Here is a 21,029-nt window from a genome sequence, read left to right on the forward strand (position 1 = left end):
ACCCATTTAGGTGTTTTTCCATATCAATCTTATTGATGTGTAATCTAGAATTAAACTAATCAACATACTCAGAATTGATAAAGTAAACTTCAAATTTAAAACTGAAAAGTTGTTAACATGCCTATGAGATCTCCACCTTTTAGTTATAAAGTCTCTAAATAAGATACAGTGCAACCAATTATCTTCAGAAGTCCTTAAACTACGTCAACTTGCGTCTAATGAATGTCACCAGCGCTTTTTTAGGGGCTTCATAGTAGAGGGGTTGAGTGCATTAACTCACACAGCACAATTATTTGTATTTCTTAGTTTTTTTATTTGAATACATTATGCACGTGTTTGGTTCTTGGTTGTATTTCCCTGTAAGTCCACAGCGTGGCACTGTTTTCAAACTGGCAGTTGGCCCGAACATTGTGGGGTAACAAAGGTTACCATGGAGACCTTTCACATCCTTTGTTTTAGCAAGTAAAGCGCAAAGCTGCCCCAGCAGCTGCTACGTGTAGCCCCTTCTCGGGGAAACCGCCATTCTACAAAACTTAGAAAAGTAACCACACATCGAAACAAGATGGAGTGTGACAGTTGTACTCAACTATCGACATAACACACGTAGCAGAGGTCCGGAGCGACGCGAACGAACGGACGTTAAATAACGTTAGTTAACTGAAGTTAGTTAAGTCAGTTGGTGCTAACGCTAGATAGCCGACGCCTGCTCGCTGCCAGCCGGACCAGCTCGTATGGGAGGCGACTCGTAATTTTTTTTTTTTTAAACTGCGGAAGGGTGGAGCACATTCTCCCCTTCCGTTCGGCACTATCCATCCCGGGTAAAGCTGCCGTTTCCCTGACGGTACCCGGACTGAGCGCAGGAGCGGTGACGTCACGTGACAGTGTAACGGTGGGCGGATCCGTGGCGGCCGGTAGCTGGCTAGCAGACCTCCGTCGGCGCTTTAGCAAGACGGGCTAACGATGCCGGATTGGGTTCCTCTTGCCGGGGTCAGGATTGAGAGCCACCAGAAATGATTTCGTGGAGACCACCCTACAAGTAAGAGATGCTGCGAGTGTGTTTCTAATGACTGCGGTCGTTGTGTTTGGCGAAATTGTGAGAGGGCGACTGCGCGAGTGGGTACATTTTCCCTCTCCGTCTACAATCCCGCTTACGTAAAAAAAGGAGGTCGACACAATTTGGAAGAATGCAAATCCATCCGTGTTTCCTGCTCGATTTGTTCCGTCCAATTTAACTATGGTTTACTCTGAATCTACAGTGTATGATTTAGCCACAGTAAATATGTACGTTCCTTGAATGTGTGTGTGCACCCTGTGACTGTTACAGCCATGTTCTTCAGTACCTTCCTACAGTATCGTTGTAATAGGCGTGTGTGTGTTGCTTAGTTTTGTAATGACGTCTGCCGAGGTCTCTTTAGGACTGGCACAGGGTGGTGTCGTAAGAGGCATTTTTTCCAGTGTAGATGACAGGAGGAGGGAATGGCCTGTGCTGCCTTCAGGGGACCGTGATGCCTTCAGGGGCTCTCGCTAAACCGGTTCTCCTGTTTAGGATATTCAATTTATTCAAGTATATACTTGGAAATCCCCCCTGTTTGTTAAATAAAGCAGCAAGGGACACCGTTAGTGAACTGCAGAGACAAGACGACTAGAATGTAGCATTTCATTAGTATTTACGTGTTTATATAATCCATAAAAACCTCTGGTGAACAAAGAGTGGCATACATCCCGCACCATGTTCATGAAAGTCGTTGCTTATTGACCTCGCTTTGTTTAATGGCTCTCACACAGTTTGGTAGGTTTCCGTGTGGAACAGCGAGCATTCTAGCACACATGGTGACTGGTAATATCACTAGATGGTGTTGTATCCTAATTATATTCCCGGGGTCTAAAGGCCAGCAGAAACGATTATTCGAGGGGGGGGGGGGGTGGTGATCTCAACTCGAAACACCCAGTGAGCTCCGAAGGCGTCGTGTTACGTAATAATGGGCGTGCAAAGAGCAGGGGGGGGGGAAGAGAACTGTGTGAAGACGTACGAGGATACGTGCAAACATGCACACCAAGTGACTGTTACATTCTCGGATTTTGACAACTTTCGCACAGACTTGATTCGGGACAATTTTACAGAGTGAGCCAGGATGGGGGGGACGATCTGAGGAGGGTATCCCCATTTTATTCAGTACTGCTGGTAAGACGCACATGTTATTCTTTATATGTATTATGTTTTATCAAGACTTGATATCAGCGATCGAAACGTTGAATGTGCATTTCACGTTGAATGTGGGGGATTAACTCGATGTAAACCCAGATTGGCTCACACACCCGGACACGCAGCCCTACAGACGCGGTGCATCGCTGCTCGCATGTCCCGCTCGGCTCGTCCGTCAGTGGAGAGTCCAGATTCCACCGTCATAAATCCAAACACGGAGTTAATGTTTGAGCGTTTGACCTCCACAGTGCTGCATGCAGGTGCGACACGTCTGCGACGTGTTTACACCAGCGCGGGGCTCTTGGAGCCCAAAGCCACGTGTCCGTAGCTCGGGACCATGTGGCCATTGTAAACACTGCTGCGTTTCACTCGCTGGGACTGGCTGCGCACTTCTCCTCGATTGTTTGTTCTAAGACGCAGGACCCATACCGACGCACAACCTGGCCCCCCAAACGCGGGCCCGAGCCAGTGTTCGTGTCTCGTTGTGTGGGTCCGCTGCTCTCGGCCCGTTTGGCCCGGAGAGGGAGCGTGCCGCGCGTCCTTTGTGCCACACGCGTACTGGAATGCCACCAGCAGTGTTTGCGTGGAGGGAGCGCCCCTAATAACCAGGGCCCATCATCGGCGTACATGTCTATGTTGTTCTGGGAAAGGCCAGGTCCCGTGCTTTCTTTGGGATCAGCAGCAGGTCAGCGCCCACCCCCATGTGTTTTTACCTCAGGTATGCACCTGTAGTGGGATATGAGGGAGAGGCTCCGTCACACGTTGCCTTTTGTTTCGGGGGTGGCGGCCCACTTAAGATCCATCTACTTACGGCAGGACATAGAGCGTAATAATAAACATAAACATTTTTTTAAATTATTATTATGATCACTGAGGCGACAGGTAACATTTGTGCACCCCTTTGTCAATCACTGGATCCTACGCCAGAGTATATTAGAAGGCAGACGGGAGTCTTTGTTGATGCGTCAACTGCATCAAATAACTAGTTGGTAGGTCAACTATTGAATTATCTTTCATTTCCAACATGTGACTCAGGGTCTCAATTGACAATTTTCTTATTTAATTAAAAGATAGTGTCTTTTTCAGGACAAAGCAAATTAGCAATTGCATTTTCTGTAAATTTCCTCTGCAGTTGATTGATTTTTGCAGTTCTATTATGAATGTATCTGCACATAAATATTACACTATTTCTATTTCCGCAGCTACATTCTTTGCATAGCTTTTACATTTTAACAGTATTGGACGATTTCTGCATTTTGGACGTTAATATATTCCCCCTTATTCAAAGTACACTCTTTTTTTGACAAATGTATCAACATCCGCTCAACCTGCGATTGAACCTTTCATACCACAGTGCCATCACGGTTTAATCTCAGTACACGCTGAACACACGGCTTCATTGTAGCCTCATGCGTCAACCCCAAACACACACGGGTCCTCTTTATTTCTAGTTTACGAATAGAATTTAGAAAACTTGAGTTTATTGAGAGTTCACTGCATCAGGCTCACTGGGCCTCGCAGAAAAGTAGTTTATCTTTGGATACTTTTGTTTGGTCATTATAGTTCAGAGGAATACCACTGGTAGTCTGTAAGATTATAGTGATATGTCTAAATATTGCATATAATCTGTGATTTCACACTAATATAAACCGGTGTTAAACCCAACTCTTAAGCAATGATGTAAGGTGCTGGTTATAACAGGAAAACATGTCTCATGTATCAGGATTCAAGGGCATGAGTGTGTGTGAGCTGGTGATCAGCGTGTCTGAACCAGAAAGACTGGAGCTGAGACAAACAAGGGGCCTGAATGCTCCGTCCAAAGGTCAGAGGTCACTGATTGGGAGATGGCAACTGTCTGTGTGGACCCCTTAAGCCGGACTCGCCCTCTGACCTCACCTAAACCACACCTCTCTGATGATTGTCTCATTAATATCTGTGCCATCTGTTCCACATGCAAAAGCGCAATTAGAAAGATGCACTTTGGCCTACCTGTCCACATTTTAATGCAACGTCTCCAGCCCTTTACACACACGCACGACAGTGTGCTTATAGGCTATCCAGACATTGACCTTTCTTTGTTGTCTCTTTACAGGACTTGAGCTGATTCGTCAGCCTCGTGTAGGATTTGGTTTTCAACCCCCAAGTGTCCTCCTGATATCAGCGGACCATGGTGGTCTGAACAGGTCAAAAAGCCTGACACAGCGCGTGGACACGCGTAACGCGACCGAGAGAGGAGCAGAGACAAACCGGAGGGACGGGGAAAGCATCGTTGAGCGCAACATGTCTCAAAACCGAGAACTGGTGGTCTTCTACATAAACTATAAACTCTCCCAGAGGAACTACCCCGTCAACCACATAGGGCTGTCGGAGCCTCCCAACAGAACTGGCGGGGGAGAGGCTGGGGCGGCTGATGAGCAGCGGGTAGCGACGCACTCCAACGGGACTTTACACGGCTCGAGTCCCGGGACCCCGCCGGCGTCCCCGCTGCTCCAGCAACGGTTGCCGTCGACGGCGAGCCTGGACGCGGTGAAGGAGGCCCTGCGGGACTCGGCCAACGAGTTCGAGCTGCGCTACGCCCGGGCCTTCAGCGACCTGCACAACCAGCTGCACATCACGCCGGCCACGGCCTACCAAAGCTTCGAGAACGTGATGGACGAGGTGTTCCGGGACGGCGTCAACTGGGGCCGCATCGTGGGCCTGTTCGCCTTCGGCGGGGCGCTGTGCGTGGAGTGCGTGGACAAGGAGATGAGTCAGCTGGTGAGCAGGATCATCGAGTGGATGACGGTCTACCTGGACAACCACATTCAGCCCTGGATCCAGACCCAGGGAGGCTGGGTGAGTCTACTCCACCCTAAAAACGTTGATGCCATGTTCGATGGTCATGTCGGCTCGCTCCTCGGCTACAGATTATTTTACTGGAGAAGTGAGTTGCCAGATGTGCTCATCCCGACGTGTCTTTACTTGCCCCCCCGTCACGTGCCTGTCGGTCAGCTGTGCCTGGCCCCCGCTCCATGAGCTGCACGTCATGGAGAGAGAAAGAACATCCAATCTGTAGTTTTTACCCCATCCTACATGTTCAGACTCATCTTGCACAAATGGGCCAGATAAGCCGGCGTGACGATGTTTGGGCGCTTTGCCTTCTGTGAGATTGTGACACGGCACAGTGGAAGGGGAGAGACCCTTTGACCTCAGATTAGATATAACCGGCCCTACGCTCGTGATTCCAAAAAGCCATCCATCCGTGCTTAGAAAACGTAACGTTGGTGTAGTCGGCAGCTGGTTCGCCTGCTCTCTAATTGATCAGCAGCACGGAGCTCAATGAGCTGGATCGAAGTGGGAGCTTAACGCGCTGCGTCAGGGCTTTGTGCCTCGGGATCCAAGTTCTCTCATCAGAGTGGGATGAAGTAAGGGGCTTTTACAGATAGCCCTTTGTTTCTCTCGGGTCAGTTGATTGGCTGCGTGCTTTGTTGCTCGTCCCCTCTCTTCTTCCACTATCTGTACATTTGTGGTTCCCCCTCCCTTATGTTCTCCACCAAGACAGCTGCATGCAGATAAAAGCTTTTCTGGGAAAGTGGGCCTTCCTGGTTCTGACAACCCCTGAGTGTGTTTGTGTAGGTGCACGCTCTCTCGCTAACGCCCCCTGCACAGTTAAGGTCGCCTCTTTTCCTTTGTGCCGGCCATTTGATGGCATGAGGCAAAGGAGGGTTAGGGGAGGGGCTGGTTCTAATTGCTGCAGCGCTGCACAACGCCAGATCAAAGTCGGATCCTATGGAAACTGACGGCAATAAAAAAAACGCATTGGGCAGACACACAGTCTGGTTGTGCACTCGGCGCTGGACTGGAGAGGACACCGAGGACCGGGGATGTGGCTTGAGAAACAGATAACAGGATGTAAGCCATCCAACATATGTCAGTGGTTTTCCTTTTGTTGAAGGCATGTTGCAGCATCCTTCACTATAAAAGTTGGTGCTGACGTTCACATTTCCCAGATTTATTTTTGATTCTCATCCCGAACACTGACAAATACTTTTCACCGCCGCTGTTGTCAACAAAGTGCGTCGATCTCTGTGAGCTCATGTAGTTAAAACCATCCAGACACACACTCCCAAACGCACACATGGACAGTTTGCTCTGACTAACAACCCCGGTTGGTGTCTCCATGTCAGTGTAACCTCGGCCTGGCAAAGTGGAATAAAATTCTGAATGGCACAGCGTGCGGAGTATTCCTCGGCACGGTTTCACTTCCTTTGCGTTAGAGCTGACATCTTCCCGGGCACATGATGCCACTTCCCTTCCCTACGAAGCTTTGTACAATTCACTTTTATTTGTTCTTTTTCTGTCCGTGCGCTGCAGGGCGAGGGAGAGCACCTCCTTGACGCGTGAGTGATTCACAGGTTGATGCTCTCGCCTCGGGGGGGGGGTAGTCCCGAGCGGCAGTAGCAAACTAAACCAGAGAATTCAGTGGGTGGCTTTACCTATCATTTGTTCCCATCGTCGCTCTGTTCCCCCCCCCCCCCCCCCCCCTTGTGACAACATCACTACGTTCTTGCTCTTTGTGCTTTCTCTGTTCTAAGTCAACCTACGCTCCTCAGCAAAGCCCACACGAGACTTTGTTTCTTTTCTTTTAATCTGCCCTTTTAGGTTCTTCCTTCTCTCTTCCCTCCCTCCCTCCCTCCCCCGGCACTTCCTCGCGGGAATGAAGCACGGCATATATGGGTACCTGTGTATAGCTGTGAGTGCTAACTGATGAAATATTAGTCTGCTCTGAGTAGCTGCAAGGTCACTTTCACTTCAGTTCCTCAATAAGTCGCGTGTTATTGTTGCTTCCCGAACATGGTAATGTTTCCTGCTAGGAAGGATTGTGACTAAGTAACTGCAGGGGGAAATGACAGATCTGTTTGTGTCCAAAAATAGAAAGTGGGGCGTAAATGGCCAATGAAACCCATTGGTTAATCTGGAGGCGAAGTACTTTGATTTCCCAGTTGTTGGGAAAGAACTGTATTTGAGCTTCTTAATGACAAGGCGATCTTACGTTATCAAATCATCAGCATATGAGGGAAACTGTACTTTCTTGCTCTGGACAATTCTATAGCTCAGACAACGATGAATAGAGCAACAAACACAATGAAGTCTCTCTGGTGTTAAGATGTTGTAAGATGTAAGATTTTGGTTTTGTACTTTTTGGTTAGAGTAAAAATCTGGGGAACATATTTACTGTTTTTTTCTGACAAACCGATGAGTCAAAACAATAATGAACAAGTCATACAATGAAGCAACACTCTGAAATGCTGCCATCTCCGTCATGTACTTCTAGTCTAGTCTGGATCTTTGCCTGGAGAAGTCTCCCCCCCCCCCCCCCCTCCCCCGAAGCTCATTCCGCAGTCTCCCCGCTGAGTTATTTGACAATAGTTGGGGCTGTGAGATGCGGCGGGTGTTAGAGGAAGCACAGGAGCGAGGCCGTATTTTATCAAGTAATAGACCTTGGCAGGCAGCAGAGGTAGGGACACTGCCACCGACCTAATAATGCCGTTTCGGAGGCAGCGATGGCAGTGATTACTCAGCGGAGATTGAGCCGCCTCAGGGTGGGGGCACGAGGTTATTACCAATTAGAGATGAATAATATCTCCACCTGCTTCTATGGAAAACAATGTTTTTGGTGTTTTTTTTTCTCTCTTTATGACATACTAAAGGCCAAACCCGTTTAGAGGATCCAGACTGCATTGGAAGTTGGCTGAAGGTGGGGTGGGTGGGGCGAGTTTTCAGTGGAGAAGCATGGGAGTAAAGCAAAGACCGTTATCCATGTTGACCCGTCGAAGGTCAAGCACAAGACAAATGCCCTCTTCCTATTGCCTGTGCCACTCATGGCGGTATACAGTACGTGTGTCCGGTACAGCGCTAGCATTTATTAGATGATGTCAGCCAACATCCTTTATCGGTTTCATATCAGAAGCACCTGTGCCATAAAGCTCTGTTGTCCAAAAATGAGAAAAACACAAAACAAACACGCTGTAGTTAATTTGTAATCCCGCCGTACGCCGCCGTGCTGCTGGTACCACCATGGAGCAGCATCTGTGGCCAGAGGTAGGGCCCGACAAATCTACTAATTATTTTAAGTGACCTTTACTGGAAACTGTAGTATTCATTCTTTTCTTTTTTTTGTTGGTATGAACAAATATAAGATAATGCGCTTGTTTTTGGGGTTGAGAGGTGGACCCACGCACAGTTTGTTTTTATGGGAGTTGTTGACCCAAACGCGTGTATCCACCGGTGCTGCTCTGTGAAGTGTCTCTGACACGGAGGCTGTAATGGAAGAGCCAACAAGGGAAACACCTGCGCCTCCTTTGTGCCTTTCTCCTTGACAGACACTTCTGTCTCTCTTTCTCCCACCTAATCCCCCCCCCCCCGTCTGTAATTAACATGCACATAGGAGAGGCACTTAGATCCACGGAGTCGTCTGTGCGACTACCCTATGGGAGAGGAGCAGGAAATCTCACCCATGGGACCTATCCCGCCTCTCTCTCTCTCTCTGCCTCTCCTCCACACACATCCCCCCCCTCCCACTTCCCTCCTTGTCCTCCATATGTGCACCCCTCTCCATGCACCCAATCAATTTTTGTCATTTTTTTTCTTTCTTCTATCTATACCTCCCCTCCTCCCCCCACTATTCATCATTCATCTGAGCTCTTTTATTGGCAACCTTGTATGGCCTCCCTCCTCCCTCCTTACATCCACCTTCCGAGACTGCAGTTGCCAAAACATGTTAGGGAGCAGACGTGGGGCCGCACGCCTCCGTTAACCTCACAGTCCCTCCTTCCAGTGTTGTTGTTTTGTTCATCAGAAACCTCTTCGGAGCTATCGATCCTCTCTGACTTTAACACCCCCCTTCAGACCTCCACCCCCAACCGGTTTAGCTGCCTTTCGCCGTCCCTTCATCTTTCCTTTGGCCCCTCCTCTGCCTCCTCCCTGTGTTATTACTGCTCTCATATGGCTGATTAGGAGGGATATGTGCGTGTTTCTTTCGCTTTTCTTTCAAGGACAAAGTTTCCGCGAGCCGATCACTTGTCTGTGATCGACTGGTTGTTGCGGAAGGTTGTTGTTGTTATTGTCTCATACGTGTGAGCATTCCATTCTATGGAGGCGCGCAGCAGAGGGGAGGGGACAGCTCCAAGTCAGACCTGTCATGTGACTACCTCAAACAAAGGACCTGTGGCAACGCACACGGGAATTTGCCGTACTGGCTTTTTAGTTGTGTCCCCAGGTGCGTTGTCGCTCTGTAGAGAAAGTCATCACCTTTCTCTCCCCTACCGAGACCCGCATAGAATCCATGCGCACACACACACACACATACACATACACACACAGACGTAGACAATGGCCCAGAAAACCTTTATTGCATTGGATCAATGGCGGCCACTTTTGTTCAAGCGAGGTCAATAAACACCTCTGTGTGGTGGGTGGTTCCATGCAGACCGCTTTCTGGATCCATGTGAATGCTGCGGCTCGGCCATGGACACGTCGTGTTGTTTTTTGTGTGTGAACGCTCTGCAGCTCAGGCATTGGTATTTCCTGAATTGTTGCGCATCAAAAACGTGTTGAATGTTTTCTTGTGTGTGTGCGCAAGTGTAGAAACTTGTGTTTTGTTATTTAATGAGAGGGACTTGGCCAAACCATTCCAGTGGGGTTACAGGAGGCAGTTAAGTGCTCACGTTTGGGGGACATTGGGCTGTACCATTCCCCCAGGATCAATCTAATTTAAGGTCAGGGTCATTGGAGCAAATGCAACTGTGCGTGTGCATTTGTAATTTGCCATTGACAGAGGTGGGAAGTAACGAATTACATTTACTCGCGTTACTGTAATTGAGTAGTATTTTTGTGTACTTCTACTTTTTAAAGTATTTTTTTTCATCTGTAATTTTACTTTTACTTAAGTATTTTTTGTTTGAAGTATTGTACTTCGCTACATTTTAAATCATATCTGTTACTGAATTAAAAAAAATGCAAAGGAAAAAAAATCGCGCCCAGAAACTACGTCACTGCAGTGATTGAGTGATGAGCGGGAGAACGAACGCGCTAAACAAGGATGATGGAGACGGACAAAACAGATGCAAACCCAGCTGAAATTGAATGAAAATACGAAGCGTAGCCGCTAAACCGGAAGTACGTAGATTTTCACGGTAAGAATCGACGCAACCGTCTGTAATGACAGCGGTTACCAGGGTAACAAGAGGAGAAAAGTTGATTAACGGATATAATAAATAATCCTGGTCTGACGGGATGTGTTAGCAGCAGTAGGTGACTACACTCGCTGCTCTTGGCTCTGATATTTATTGTCCACGTATTGTTTTGCTTCAGTGAGCAGAGCAGAGACAGTTTAAGGAGATCGCAGAGTAAACGGTCCGCCACTGGAGTGCACACGTCCCGACGTCAGCAAACCGTCGGTCGGACCGCCAGTGCCCCCCCCACCCCCGTCAGCGCCGATCGTCAGTGGCCCGCGTTCGGTCGAAGTCGGCAGTATCTGGCCCGAACCTGAAATGAGTTTGACACCCCTGCTTTACTGAATCCACAGTTCATACCATATTTAGTGGTTGTAGTAATGTTTAAAATGTTTTATTGGATGATCTGCACTAAAATCATATCTTTTATTTTTAGTTTATTATTTTTGCTATTACACTTTAATTTGTAAAGGTCTTCCTTCAATTAAAAACAAATTGATTGAGAATTATTTTCCCTTGTCTTTTTTTTAACTACACTAGAATCCGCACCCCACCCAGCTGTTAAACAAGTAACTCAGTAACTTTTACTCTGAGTAGATTTTTAATGAGCTACTTTTTACTTGAGTACATTTTTAGACTAACTTTACTTGTACTTCAGTAAAATCTTATTTAAGTAACAGTACTTTTACTTGAGTACACAATTTTGTTACTCTTTCCACCTCTGGTCATAGACGAGGCCTGTAATCCCTGAGCAGCACACTCTGCAGTGAGACGTTAACAACGTCCCTAACAACTCAATTTGCCTCCTGTAGTCCGGCTACAGATCGTCCCCCTGTGTCTCCTGTCCCTCATTTAGCTGTACAACCAGCTGTGTAATAGATAAGGGGGGGGGGGCGGCTGTCATCCGACTGACTACCAGCGCAGTGCCCCCCCGCTGGGCTAGCGAGGAAGACGGGGCCTGCACACTTCTACGTCGGCTTTGCCTACGTGCTGCTCCACTTCTCCGAGGCTAAGTGTGGAAATCAGGTCACGAGTACACCCCCCCCTCTCCTTCCATCTTTCTCTCCTGTCTGCTTGCTCCCCCTTTCTTTTTTTTGTATCTTCCTGCTCCAGCCCACGTCCCTCCTGCCACGCATTTGTTTAAATTTTTGCTCCCCCATCTTTGCGAGCATCCGCCTGCCTCCCCCTCCGCTCTGATTGCATTTCATCTTCCTGCTCTCCCTTCTCCGATTTGTTTGTCTGTGCTCATATCTGTGATCAGATTATGAAGCATATCATGGGATTAGCGAGGTTCGCGGCATGTATTGAAGTGCGCGAGCTAAGCAACGGATAGCGAGGGCTGATGAGTGTTTGATGGTAATGCAGCGCCCGGCCTCATAGGCCTAAATGATGATTAAAAAAAAGTGATATATTTTTTTTAATCACCGGGGGGGTAAAGCAATAAAGTCAAGAGATATTCTCAGTGTCTTTGCAATAACAGAGAGAGGAGATAATTGAATCGGGGAACAGAAAAGGAGATTGTGGGGAATCTGCTTCTTTCATGTTGTCAAACTTCATGACAAGAAGTGGAGTTTCAGGGAAACGTGTCAGCGAGCCTCACCGCCGTCTGCCACCAGCTCCCCTCTGCACACGCTTCCCTCTTGGGTTCCCCCTTGCCTCAGTTTCTAGTCCTTTTTCGTCACCCTTCCAGCTTTTGTTCTACCTCCGTCTCGCTCTCACCGCTTCGTCTTCCTGGTTTCTCGGACACGCCGACAGATGGCGGCTCTCTGGGTCACGGGGAGGGGATGGATGGCCTACAGGCTGGACGGCTACACCGCGGAAGAGGGTTTACGCTCTCCCCAACACGTGCCCTCGCTCAGCCGGAGGTGCACACACACACACGCACTCAATCCTAAGTCCTTGGCCTTCCCGCTGTGCCTCAGTGCTATGTGTGTGTGTCTGTGTGTGCTGACAGAATGGGGTTTTGTGACGAGAGGGACGGCCCCCAGAGTGAGGCAGGGAACAGATTGTAGTCTGAGCCTCCCTGTCCTGATTTATTAATCTCCTCTTTAATTCATGGTGTCACCGGCGGCTCGACGCGCGGACGGCGCTGCCGTAAAGGAGCCATCGAGACGCAGCGACGCCAGCACAAACACCAGCAAGTGTCGCCTGCCGAGGGGAGGTTTAATGATTCAATTTCCTCATTCCCCCCTCCCCCTCGCTTCCACTTTTAAATGATTCATCGTTTAATCAGTCTACAACAGCATAGATTTAATGCTTGAGGTGGCGGCGGTCTAGCCAAGAATGGGAAGTCGACACGGGTCCGAATGACTGTAAACGGGTGTAAAGCCGTTAGTGTAAAATGAGTGTTTTGGCCAAAGTAGAAGAACGAGGAAAAGTCAACGAGTTATAATCGCACCACTTTCTCCTTACAAAGCTGGCGCTTGGGTTCCTGTTTTTTCATATTCTGCCCGGTGTTGCCTCTCAGCTTTTTGGTTAAAATGTTTTCTTGTTCCCAGCGGTGCGTTGTAAAAATACGTAGAGGGGAACGAGCCCTGTTTATACAGACTAAAGCTTGCGTTAGGAGACCTACACAGTGGGAGAAGAACTTGTGCCACGTGAAGCATTTCAAGCAGCCTGATTTGGAATGGATGTGCTCCTCTTCAGGCATCAGTGGCTGTATGTATAATGTCCAAACCGGTCTCTTTGTTTATTGACTCCCTTTTTTCTTGCATTTTGCCCCAAGCGTTACCCGGCGTCTGCTTTGTCACTTGCCAAAGTAGAAACGTTAAACCCGGGAGTCGTCCTACTTGCTCTTCAAAGGGCTTCGGTTGCCGAGGCGAGTGGGGTTTCCCCTCCTTCTCCTCCTCCTCGCTCTTCCTCAAACCTCTCCCGGTGACATGGGACCTTTTGGCTGCTGGCTCGACTTCCCTTGTTCCCAAAAACGCCGCCGCATTTGTGTAACTGGCGACGAAGGGTCAAAAGGCCTGCAGGAGGAGCAGGAAGTGATGGAGCTCGTGTAGAGGATGAGGACATTGATAAGGAGGGAGGAACAATCACTCACATTGTTGACTCCCCTCCCCGACTGAACAGAACCTCTGCTGTGAAGATTGAAGTTGAAATCGGGCCACCACTGTTGTGTGTTATTCACAGGTTCCAACAAATAAGGCCACCACTGACGGAACAACTGGGCGATGAGTGGGAGGAAATCTGAGTTATCGCGCATGGCCGTACTGTGTGGACCTCTTGGGTCCAATGTTCTTCTTAGTCTGACTCACGGAAAGGGCCTTTTTTATATCCTGTGTTTATCTAGGTCAACTTACCCCTACCTACAGCTTCTAGACTGCTGATGAAAATATACCTTCAAATGTGCAGGTTCAAGAACTTCGGAGTGACCCCAAGTAGCTACCGTCAGAGGCTCCAGCGAAAAGAATTGATTGAAAAATTAAACACTGCTATTGTCTGTCCTACAGGTAAGAGGATTTTTGCGCATGTTTTAAATACTCCCTTTTATAGTGTGACTAGAAAAGTGTTGGATACATCATCTCGAATACCGGGCCTTCATCTAAACACGTGGGCGTGTCCTCAGGTCGGCGTGATCCTGTGATCCACCGTCTCCGTGGCTGTAAGGCAGAGGTCACAGCGTGCACGGGTCCTTCGCTCACAGCACAGAGAACTTTGCACACATTCCCGTGTATCATGAAGTCGTCTTGTTTGAGCAGCCAGATCGCCGCGTGACCCTCGGCGTGTGGCTGGGAGCCTTACGCCGCCGGCCACAAGGTGACTTTACTGGGTAAGCACAGCACAGCCCGGCCCGGCCCGGGCCGTGCGTGTTTGTGTGTACACATCCCCAGTGTTGCAACTCGCTGGAGGAGTTGCTCAACCATCGCTGACATAGTGTTCCAGCCAGCTCCCTCTTCTTCATTCTTTATTCTCCCTTCATTCTTCTCTAATCTCCTAACATATTGCTTCATTCTTTAATCTCCCTTCGGACGTCTTGCTTCATTTTGTTATTAGTCCTTCATACCTTTTCCATTTTCCATGTGACCTGCAGGCCTCGGGGTCAATGGCTTCTAGTGAACTCTCGAACCGATCCTGCTTTTTGGCCTTTCTCCCTAACCCCAAGCGGCAATGTAACTTTTTGAATTTTTTTTAAGTTTCAAGGTTTTTTTTCAGTATCATCTACAGTTAGATGACTTTAGACTCTGAAATGTGATTTATACAGCCCTCTATAGAATATTTCGCCGCTAGTTGAGCTGGAATTATGTAAAAAAGGGACAACAAAAAGGCACCTAGTCTTCCATTGGCTGGCTGTTTACAGAGTGACTGCAGATCACATACCGCTCATTCACTCGCGCACACACACACACACACACACAGATAGCTCGTAAAGGGAATTTTCTGTCAGGGGCTGGTTGATCTAGATTGTTTTTAGGTCTTAGCCTCTCAAAACGAGTGTACACACACACACACGTGTGAGTCCCAGGGAAAGCACCTTTTGTAAGCGTTCTATTGCTACAGAGACGTTTTCGGAATCTTCTCTGCATGTTAATGGGTGCTTCCTTTTGCTTCCTTTGTGGTATACGCTCATTTTGGCCACGGACACCGTATTATACATACTGTAAATATTTGGCATAGATCCATTTAGTCTGTTTGGGGGGGAAAGGAGATGTGAATAGATTTGTCTGTATCTGCTCAAATATGTTAACTCTTTCAGAGCTCAGCCTGATATTTCGATTGCTAAAAAGGGTGCAATGTATGGGTATCAATTTATCTCCAACCCATTTTGCCTGAGAGGGGACAGGATATGATGTATTAATTGAGTGTGGTCAGGAGAATCGCTGCTTGTTATGGCGCAACATCGGAGCAACAGACAGGAGCTGATGAATAGGAAGCTGCTGCTAATGATCGTTAAAATGCTGCCTTCTCCACACGGAGCACAGGGCCATACATCAGCCACGGACACCTACACACACACACAGACGCAACCATCTCACACACACACACACTAATCAGCAGCTTTTCAGTAGCCGTGGCAACCGACTGCAGGATCTCTTCCCTGTGCCCCCCCTTTCCTCACTATCTCTTTCTTACATCCAACCTTTTTCTTTCATGAGTTAAACCTTTCCTCATCCTTATTTTCTTTTTCCCCCCTCCGTGGCTAACAAAGAATGAGCAAGTTAAAAGACCTGAAAGCAAATAGAGAGGAGCTGAAAGCGCTCTGCGGGCCGCTACCTAGCACTCGATGTCCTCCGGGAGCCAAGCGCAGATACCGAAATAAAGGTGTGACCGTGTGAAAGGGAAACCAGAGGGAGGATAAAGATGGGGTTTACCTGCCGGCTGGGACGCGGGGAGATATCAGAGAGCATATCAAAGCCACGGCGCCTCCTTGACATGTGTGCACTGTGAGCTGACTGCTGGTGAAGGATGAATCAGAGGCTCCTCACTACAGCACCAAATGTGTGTTCATCCACAGCCCAAAGTAGTCCCCAAACAGCCTTAACGATACAATCAATTGTTGATTTATTAAAGCTGCTACATCAATTGTTATTTAATTATTAGAAGATATGCCATCAGTCAAAAGAGAGCTGAACGGCATATGATCTGTGTCAGTTTGCTTTAACCTTTCACAGGCATTAAGACCAAAAACAAGGGGCCTTTGTACAGTATTTGAGGGAGCTTCCCTTTGTATCGATGCACGTAGTTTCATTTTATGGTTCCTGGACACGTCTTGACATGTCTGCTTTACAGGTGTCGGTGACCTCCACACAGACGCATTCCTCCCGCGTTGTCCGATCTCCCACAAAGGGACGGGCACATTAGCTCATGTTTCACAATGTACCGTTTAATCCCATTACGTCATTATTTACTGTAAGACCGTTTTTTTTTATCCATCCCTCGTGGTGTATTCCACTTTTAACCTTCTGAAGGCGTTGAGTCATCATCATGGGGTTTCAAATATGCTGCCGTGCATATTTCAACACGGCCTCCTGACAGCCACTCTGTGGTCGGTTTTTGCCTGGACTCCTGTTAATCTATTCATTTACAAAGGTTTACAAAGACTTTGAAAGAGCCACAAATACTATAATATACTGTGGATTCGGTCTGTGATTATTTTCTGCATTAGGAAGGTGGATCGTAGATTTACTCAAAATATGATTCACTCGGTGTTCCTCTTAATGACGGAACATGACGTCCTTGTAGGGCCCAGCCTTCGCCGTAGACCTGGGTCCTCCCAACCGACGGAAGATATTCAAGGGTATTCTTGTACTTGCGTTACATTTAAAAGTGAACTCTTCTCCTGCTTTTTTGGGGACATTGCTAGAGGGAGGTTGATTTGTTGCCAAAAGTTGCTAAATAATGTGATTTCATTGCGTGATGACGTCATTACGTAATAACGTCATTATTATTGAACAAGTTTTTGAACAACATTTTGTTTCCTAAACCTACACATTCGGAAAAATTCAAGTGGTAGTTTGACATGCTCCAAAACTTGGATACAAGCTAATAGTAAGGTGCTGATCAGAAGGGGCTTCGGACAAAACAACGCAAAAATAAGATCACCGCTCGGGACATGAAGTCTGTGTGGCGTGTATGTTGGTGTCTCATGATGTCAGATGTATGTCTCAGGATAAAGAACAAGACGTTCCTTGTACAATGAGATCATTGTGCGTGTGCAGAAGCTCCCTGTTTATCCCGGTATATTTGTTGGTGCTGGAAAAGGAAAACTTTTGAGTAGGCTAGGCGCATGACCTGTGTGTGTCAGCTCTGTCTCCTCTTTGCAAACACTAAATATCCTGTTCGATGACTTCAGTGTCGAGCGAGAATTTCCCTAACCTACGGTGTATATATGCTATTTTATTGAACAAGCAACTTAACTTAAATAATGATGTGTGCACTAGGCATCTCTTTCCTGCTGCCTGTGCACGAGCTGAGCGCCTGCTGTTGAAGTCACTTCTGCAGCCAGTTTGTGTGTCATTTAAAGGGTAAATGGATGCACACCACAGGAGTCTGAAAATGTACTGAATCTAGCAACAAAGTTGCTTTTAAATCCTGGATAAATGAAATCCTCTTCTGCCCGCAGTGCATGATGGGATAGATCAGATGTATCCTCCCCTATCGGCGCCTGGAGGGCTGCGTTCAGAGGAGCCGACGGATGCGTCCCAAAGGATGCAGCCCAATGAGTTGAGACCCAGTGTTGCCATGTGTGGAACGTTGGAATGTTCTATAGTTCATTTGGGTTTCGGGTTGGCAGGAAGGCCAGCTTTTGATGCTGTACGAAGGAAGAGGCTGAAGACGCATGTTTGTCAAGAGACGCCCAAGCAGAGAGCAGATTCCCCTGTTGTTACAAGGCCTTCCTGCGGCGGTGGCTCAGAGGAATGAGCCGGGCTGAAGGTGAAGTCCTCGCGTGAGTTTCCAGAGCGGCCTTCAGTGGAAAAAAAACAAAAACAACCCACGAGCTGCCGCTGAACCCTGTTACATATTGACACATTCCTTAGATTCTACTCATTGACCGGGTAATCGACTGTGTGTGTGTGTGTGTGTGTGTGTGTGTGTGTGTGTGTGTGTGTGTGTGTGTGTGTGTGTGTGTGTGTGTGTGTGTGTGTGTGTGTGTGTGTGTGTGTGTGTGTGTGTGTGTGTGTGTGTGTGTGTGTGTGTGTGTGTGTGTGTGGCGAAGCACTGGATGGAAGGAGCTGCAGTGAGAGCGACGTGGCCCCTTAGAGACCACACACAGGCAGGGACAGCTTAGTCAAAAAGTAAGCGCGGCACACACAGATGACCCGATCCAAGAAGTTAGCATCAACAACAACAACAAAAAAAAGCCGAGGAGATTTAGGATTATTTTAGGAAATAAACGATAGGATACGTGCACGTTCTGTTCACTCTTTGAGTGAAAAACTACTTCCTGTTTCAGGCCGCAGCGAGTTGTGGAAGTGTTCACCACGGGCCCCACCCCCTTATCTTCAACCAGCACATTTGCACCGTGCACATTCTTAGAAAGAATACAGCGGCAGCCAAAGATTCCTCTCCTCAGATGCCCCTGTCTGCATCGGATATTGCAACGGAAATGATGGTTTAAAAAAACAAAGAAATACCAACCCAAATGGAAAACCCACCCAACATGACTACGTAGTATGCGTGTTCATTGGAAATGTCTCCTTGTTCCAGCAAAGGTGCTGATAATGTCATCACCTCAGGCAGCAAGAGAAACTCAACTTGTGTGTGTTATCAAACGGAGATCCAAGTGACGTGGAACTCCTGGAATTACTTCCTCCTCCACCTGTCTCTCTCTCTCTCTCTCTGTGTGAGATATACACCGCCTCTCAGGCTGTGAACATGCCCACTGTTCCCATTCCCACAGAGCCAAAAAGACGGGCCAGTAAGTGGAATCGATTGTGTGATTTCCTGGAGCCCAAGTGGGGCATCTTTAAGTGCTGGTTTGGCTCATGCCAGAAGATATTGCAAAAGAAAAGCCGCTGCTCTCATTTTAGTAGCTGTGACCAAAGAGTGGAATTTAGGACCGATGCACTCGGATGGAGGCCGTGCCCCGGACCCACATGTCACTCGACTGGCTCTTTCTTTCCAGTCAGGGTGGGGGTTGGGATTAGTCAGAATCCCTTTCTGTATTCTTTCTCTGATTCACTGATTTCGCCATCATTTCACTCTTTCCTTCTGTCTACTCTCTTCCAGTAATCCCCCCCCCTCCTCTTCCTGTCCCAACTGCACCTCTGTCTCCCTACTCTTATCCACGCTCGTTGACACATTTATGCACGATCTTCACTGATTGGCGGAGGGCCTGGTGGAGCGAGCAGTGACTCTGACCATCCCCTTGTGAGCATCAATGGCGCCTCCCTGTGGCGGGGCATGCGAAGGGCACATGCTGCGCAGCTCATTTCCAGGAAATGATTTCGTTGGGCAGCGGCGTGGGCCTCGGTAGGAGGGAATGTATGCAGCAACAACGGGACGGGGGGGGGTGCGCAGAAGCGTGTAAACAACGGTGTCCTTGTTACCAGGATCGATGCAGGTGGTTTTAGGGGGGCTTCTTTTCGGCAGAGTGTGTGACATTCACAGAAGGGGATCTACCTTTGTATTGTGCTTTTAATGGAGGGTTGGGTGCGTCTATTCCATGGGTGTGTGTTCACATTTTGATACTCTGATGTTAACACTGTCCCCCCCCCCCCTCGTCTCATTTTCTTTGGGTCCACCAGGAGCGCTTTGCAGAAGTCTTTGGGCAGGACGCGGCAGCCGAGAGCCGGAGGTCTCAGGAGAGCTTCAAGAAGTGGCTGCTGGCGGGGATGACGCTGGTGACCGGCGTCGTGGTGGGCTCGCTCATCGTCCAGAAACGCCTGTGAGGAGGAGGAGGAGGAGGGGGGGGGGGAGGTGGAGGAGGAGGAGGAGGAGATGCCCAACAGGCCCCCCATTTCTAGACCCCTTTCCAGCCGCCTTCCCCCGCCAACACTTACCATGGAGGTTCAAATGAAGGTCTCGTCAGAACTGCTGATGATGTTTACTTTTTGTTATTGTTTGTCCCCAACCCCCACCCTCCCTCTCACACCCCACAGTGGACTAAGAATCCTCCCAGAGATGGGGAAGAGCTACTAGTATTTGTGAGTCCACCTTATTCCTCCTCGATGACGGAGGTTATCCAGAGACAGACACCTTCTTTTCTTTTATTCCTCTCTTTGTTTGTACGCCTTTTAGTTTTAACAAATGTATTATTTTTTTCCGGGGGGGGGGTTTCCCCTAACTTCAGAGAGGCTTGAACCGACCTCTCTGACGTAAAGAGTCCGTGTGTTGTCGGGGCTCACATGTGCGTTCCTAAGCTTGTTCTTGCTGCTCGTGTGTGCCATACCAAGGATGTAGCACCCGCTCCTGATGTCCCACCATTGCATACACTATGCCATTATAGCCCTCCCCCCCCCTCTCCCCACCACCCATCCTTCATGCTTATTGGTTTTGTGTGCACAGCGATGAGGAGTCCGGACGGAATTGATTAAACACGTGGCTCCTTCTGCTTGTCCATGTTTGTTGGTGAGTTGTTTTGGTTTCGGATGCATGAAGCGTTAAAGCCCCCCCCTGTTGATCCCATTCTGCACCCGGTCAGCCCGCCGACTGCCCACCCCCGGTTGTGCTGGCGTGTGGCGAGTTCAGCGTTTCCCATGCGGCGGCTGAGAAATGCAGAAAAAACTGTAGCAGCACACGTCTAGTGTTTGCTTTTGGCCTCCTTCTATTGTGGAGGCATACATACACATTTGATAATTGATATCGAAAAACACTATGGGTAATTATTAATGATCTTAAGTTGATTAGAACTGATGTATAAACAGTTGATGAATGTCTGATATATACGATTACACACGTGAACAAACCGAAGTGTGATATTAGTCGCTTATTCATTGTTTCTATCCACAGACGTCTCATTCAGGGGCAAAGTCCTCCAGGGCCATGTACTCCGGGGTTTTAATGAATAAATAAAATAAAGAAATCACCACGTTTTATGTTGATTAAAATTGTAACAATTACAGCATAGCCGACTAGGATATCTGACGTTTCATTCGATTAAATAGTTCGATAGCTATAAAAAGGGGGGTTTTTTGTAAGCTGAACAAGATCCATACTCATTTTTAAAAAGC

General features: G+C 48.1%; 1 protein-coding gene across 1 annotated transcript; it reads left to right on the top strand.

Annotated features, from left to right (window-relative positions):
- The first annotated feature begins 465 nt into the window (after positions 1–465).
- On the top strand, positions 466–19,859 carry bcl2l1 (BCL2 like 1). The gene is made up of 3 exons (XM_037479349.2): positions 466–1,036; positions 4,296–5,038; positions 19,605–19,859. The coding sequence occupies exons 2-3, from the start codon at positions 4,484–4,486 to the stop codon at positions 19,746–19,748; spliced, it is 699 nt and encodes a 232-aa protein (XP_037335246.2). The 5' UTR covers positions 466–1,036; positions 4,296–4,483; the 3' UTR covers positions 19,749–19,859.
- Positions 19,860–21,029: the final 1,170 nt, after the last annotated feature.

Source organism: Pungitius pungitius, chromosome 1 (assembly GCF_949316345.1).
Source record: "Pungitius pungitius chromosome 1, fPunPun2.1, whole genome shotgun sequence".
NCBI classification, from domain to species: domain Eukaryota; kingdom Metazoa; phylum Chordata; class Actinopteri; order Perciformes; family Gasterosteidae; genus Pungitius; species Pungitius pungitius.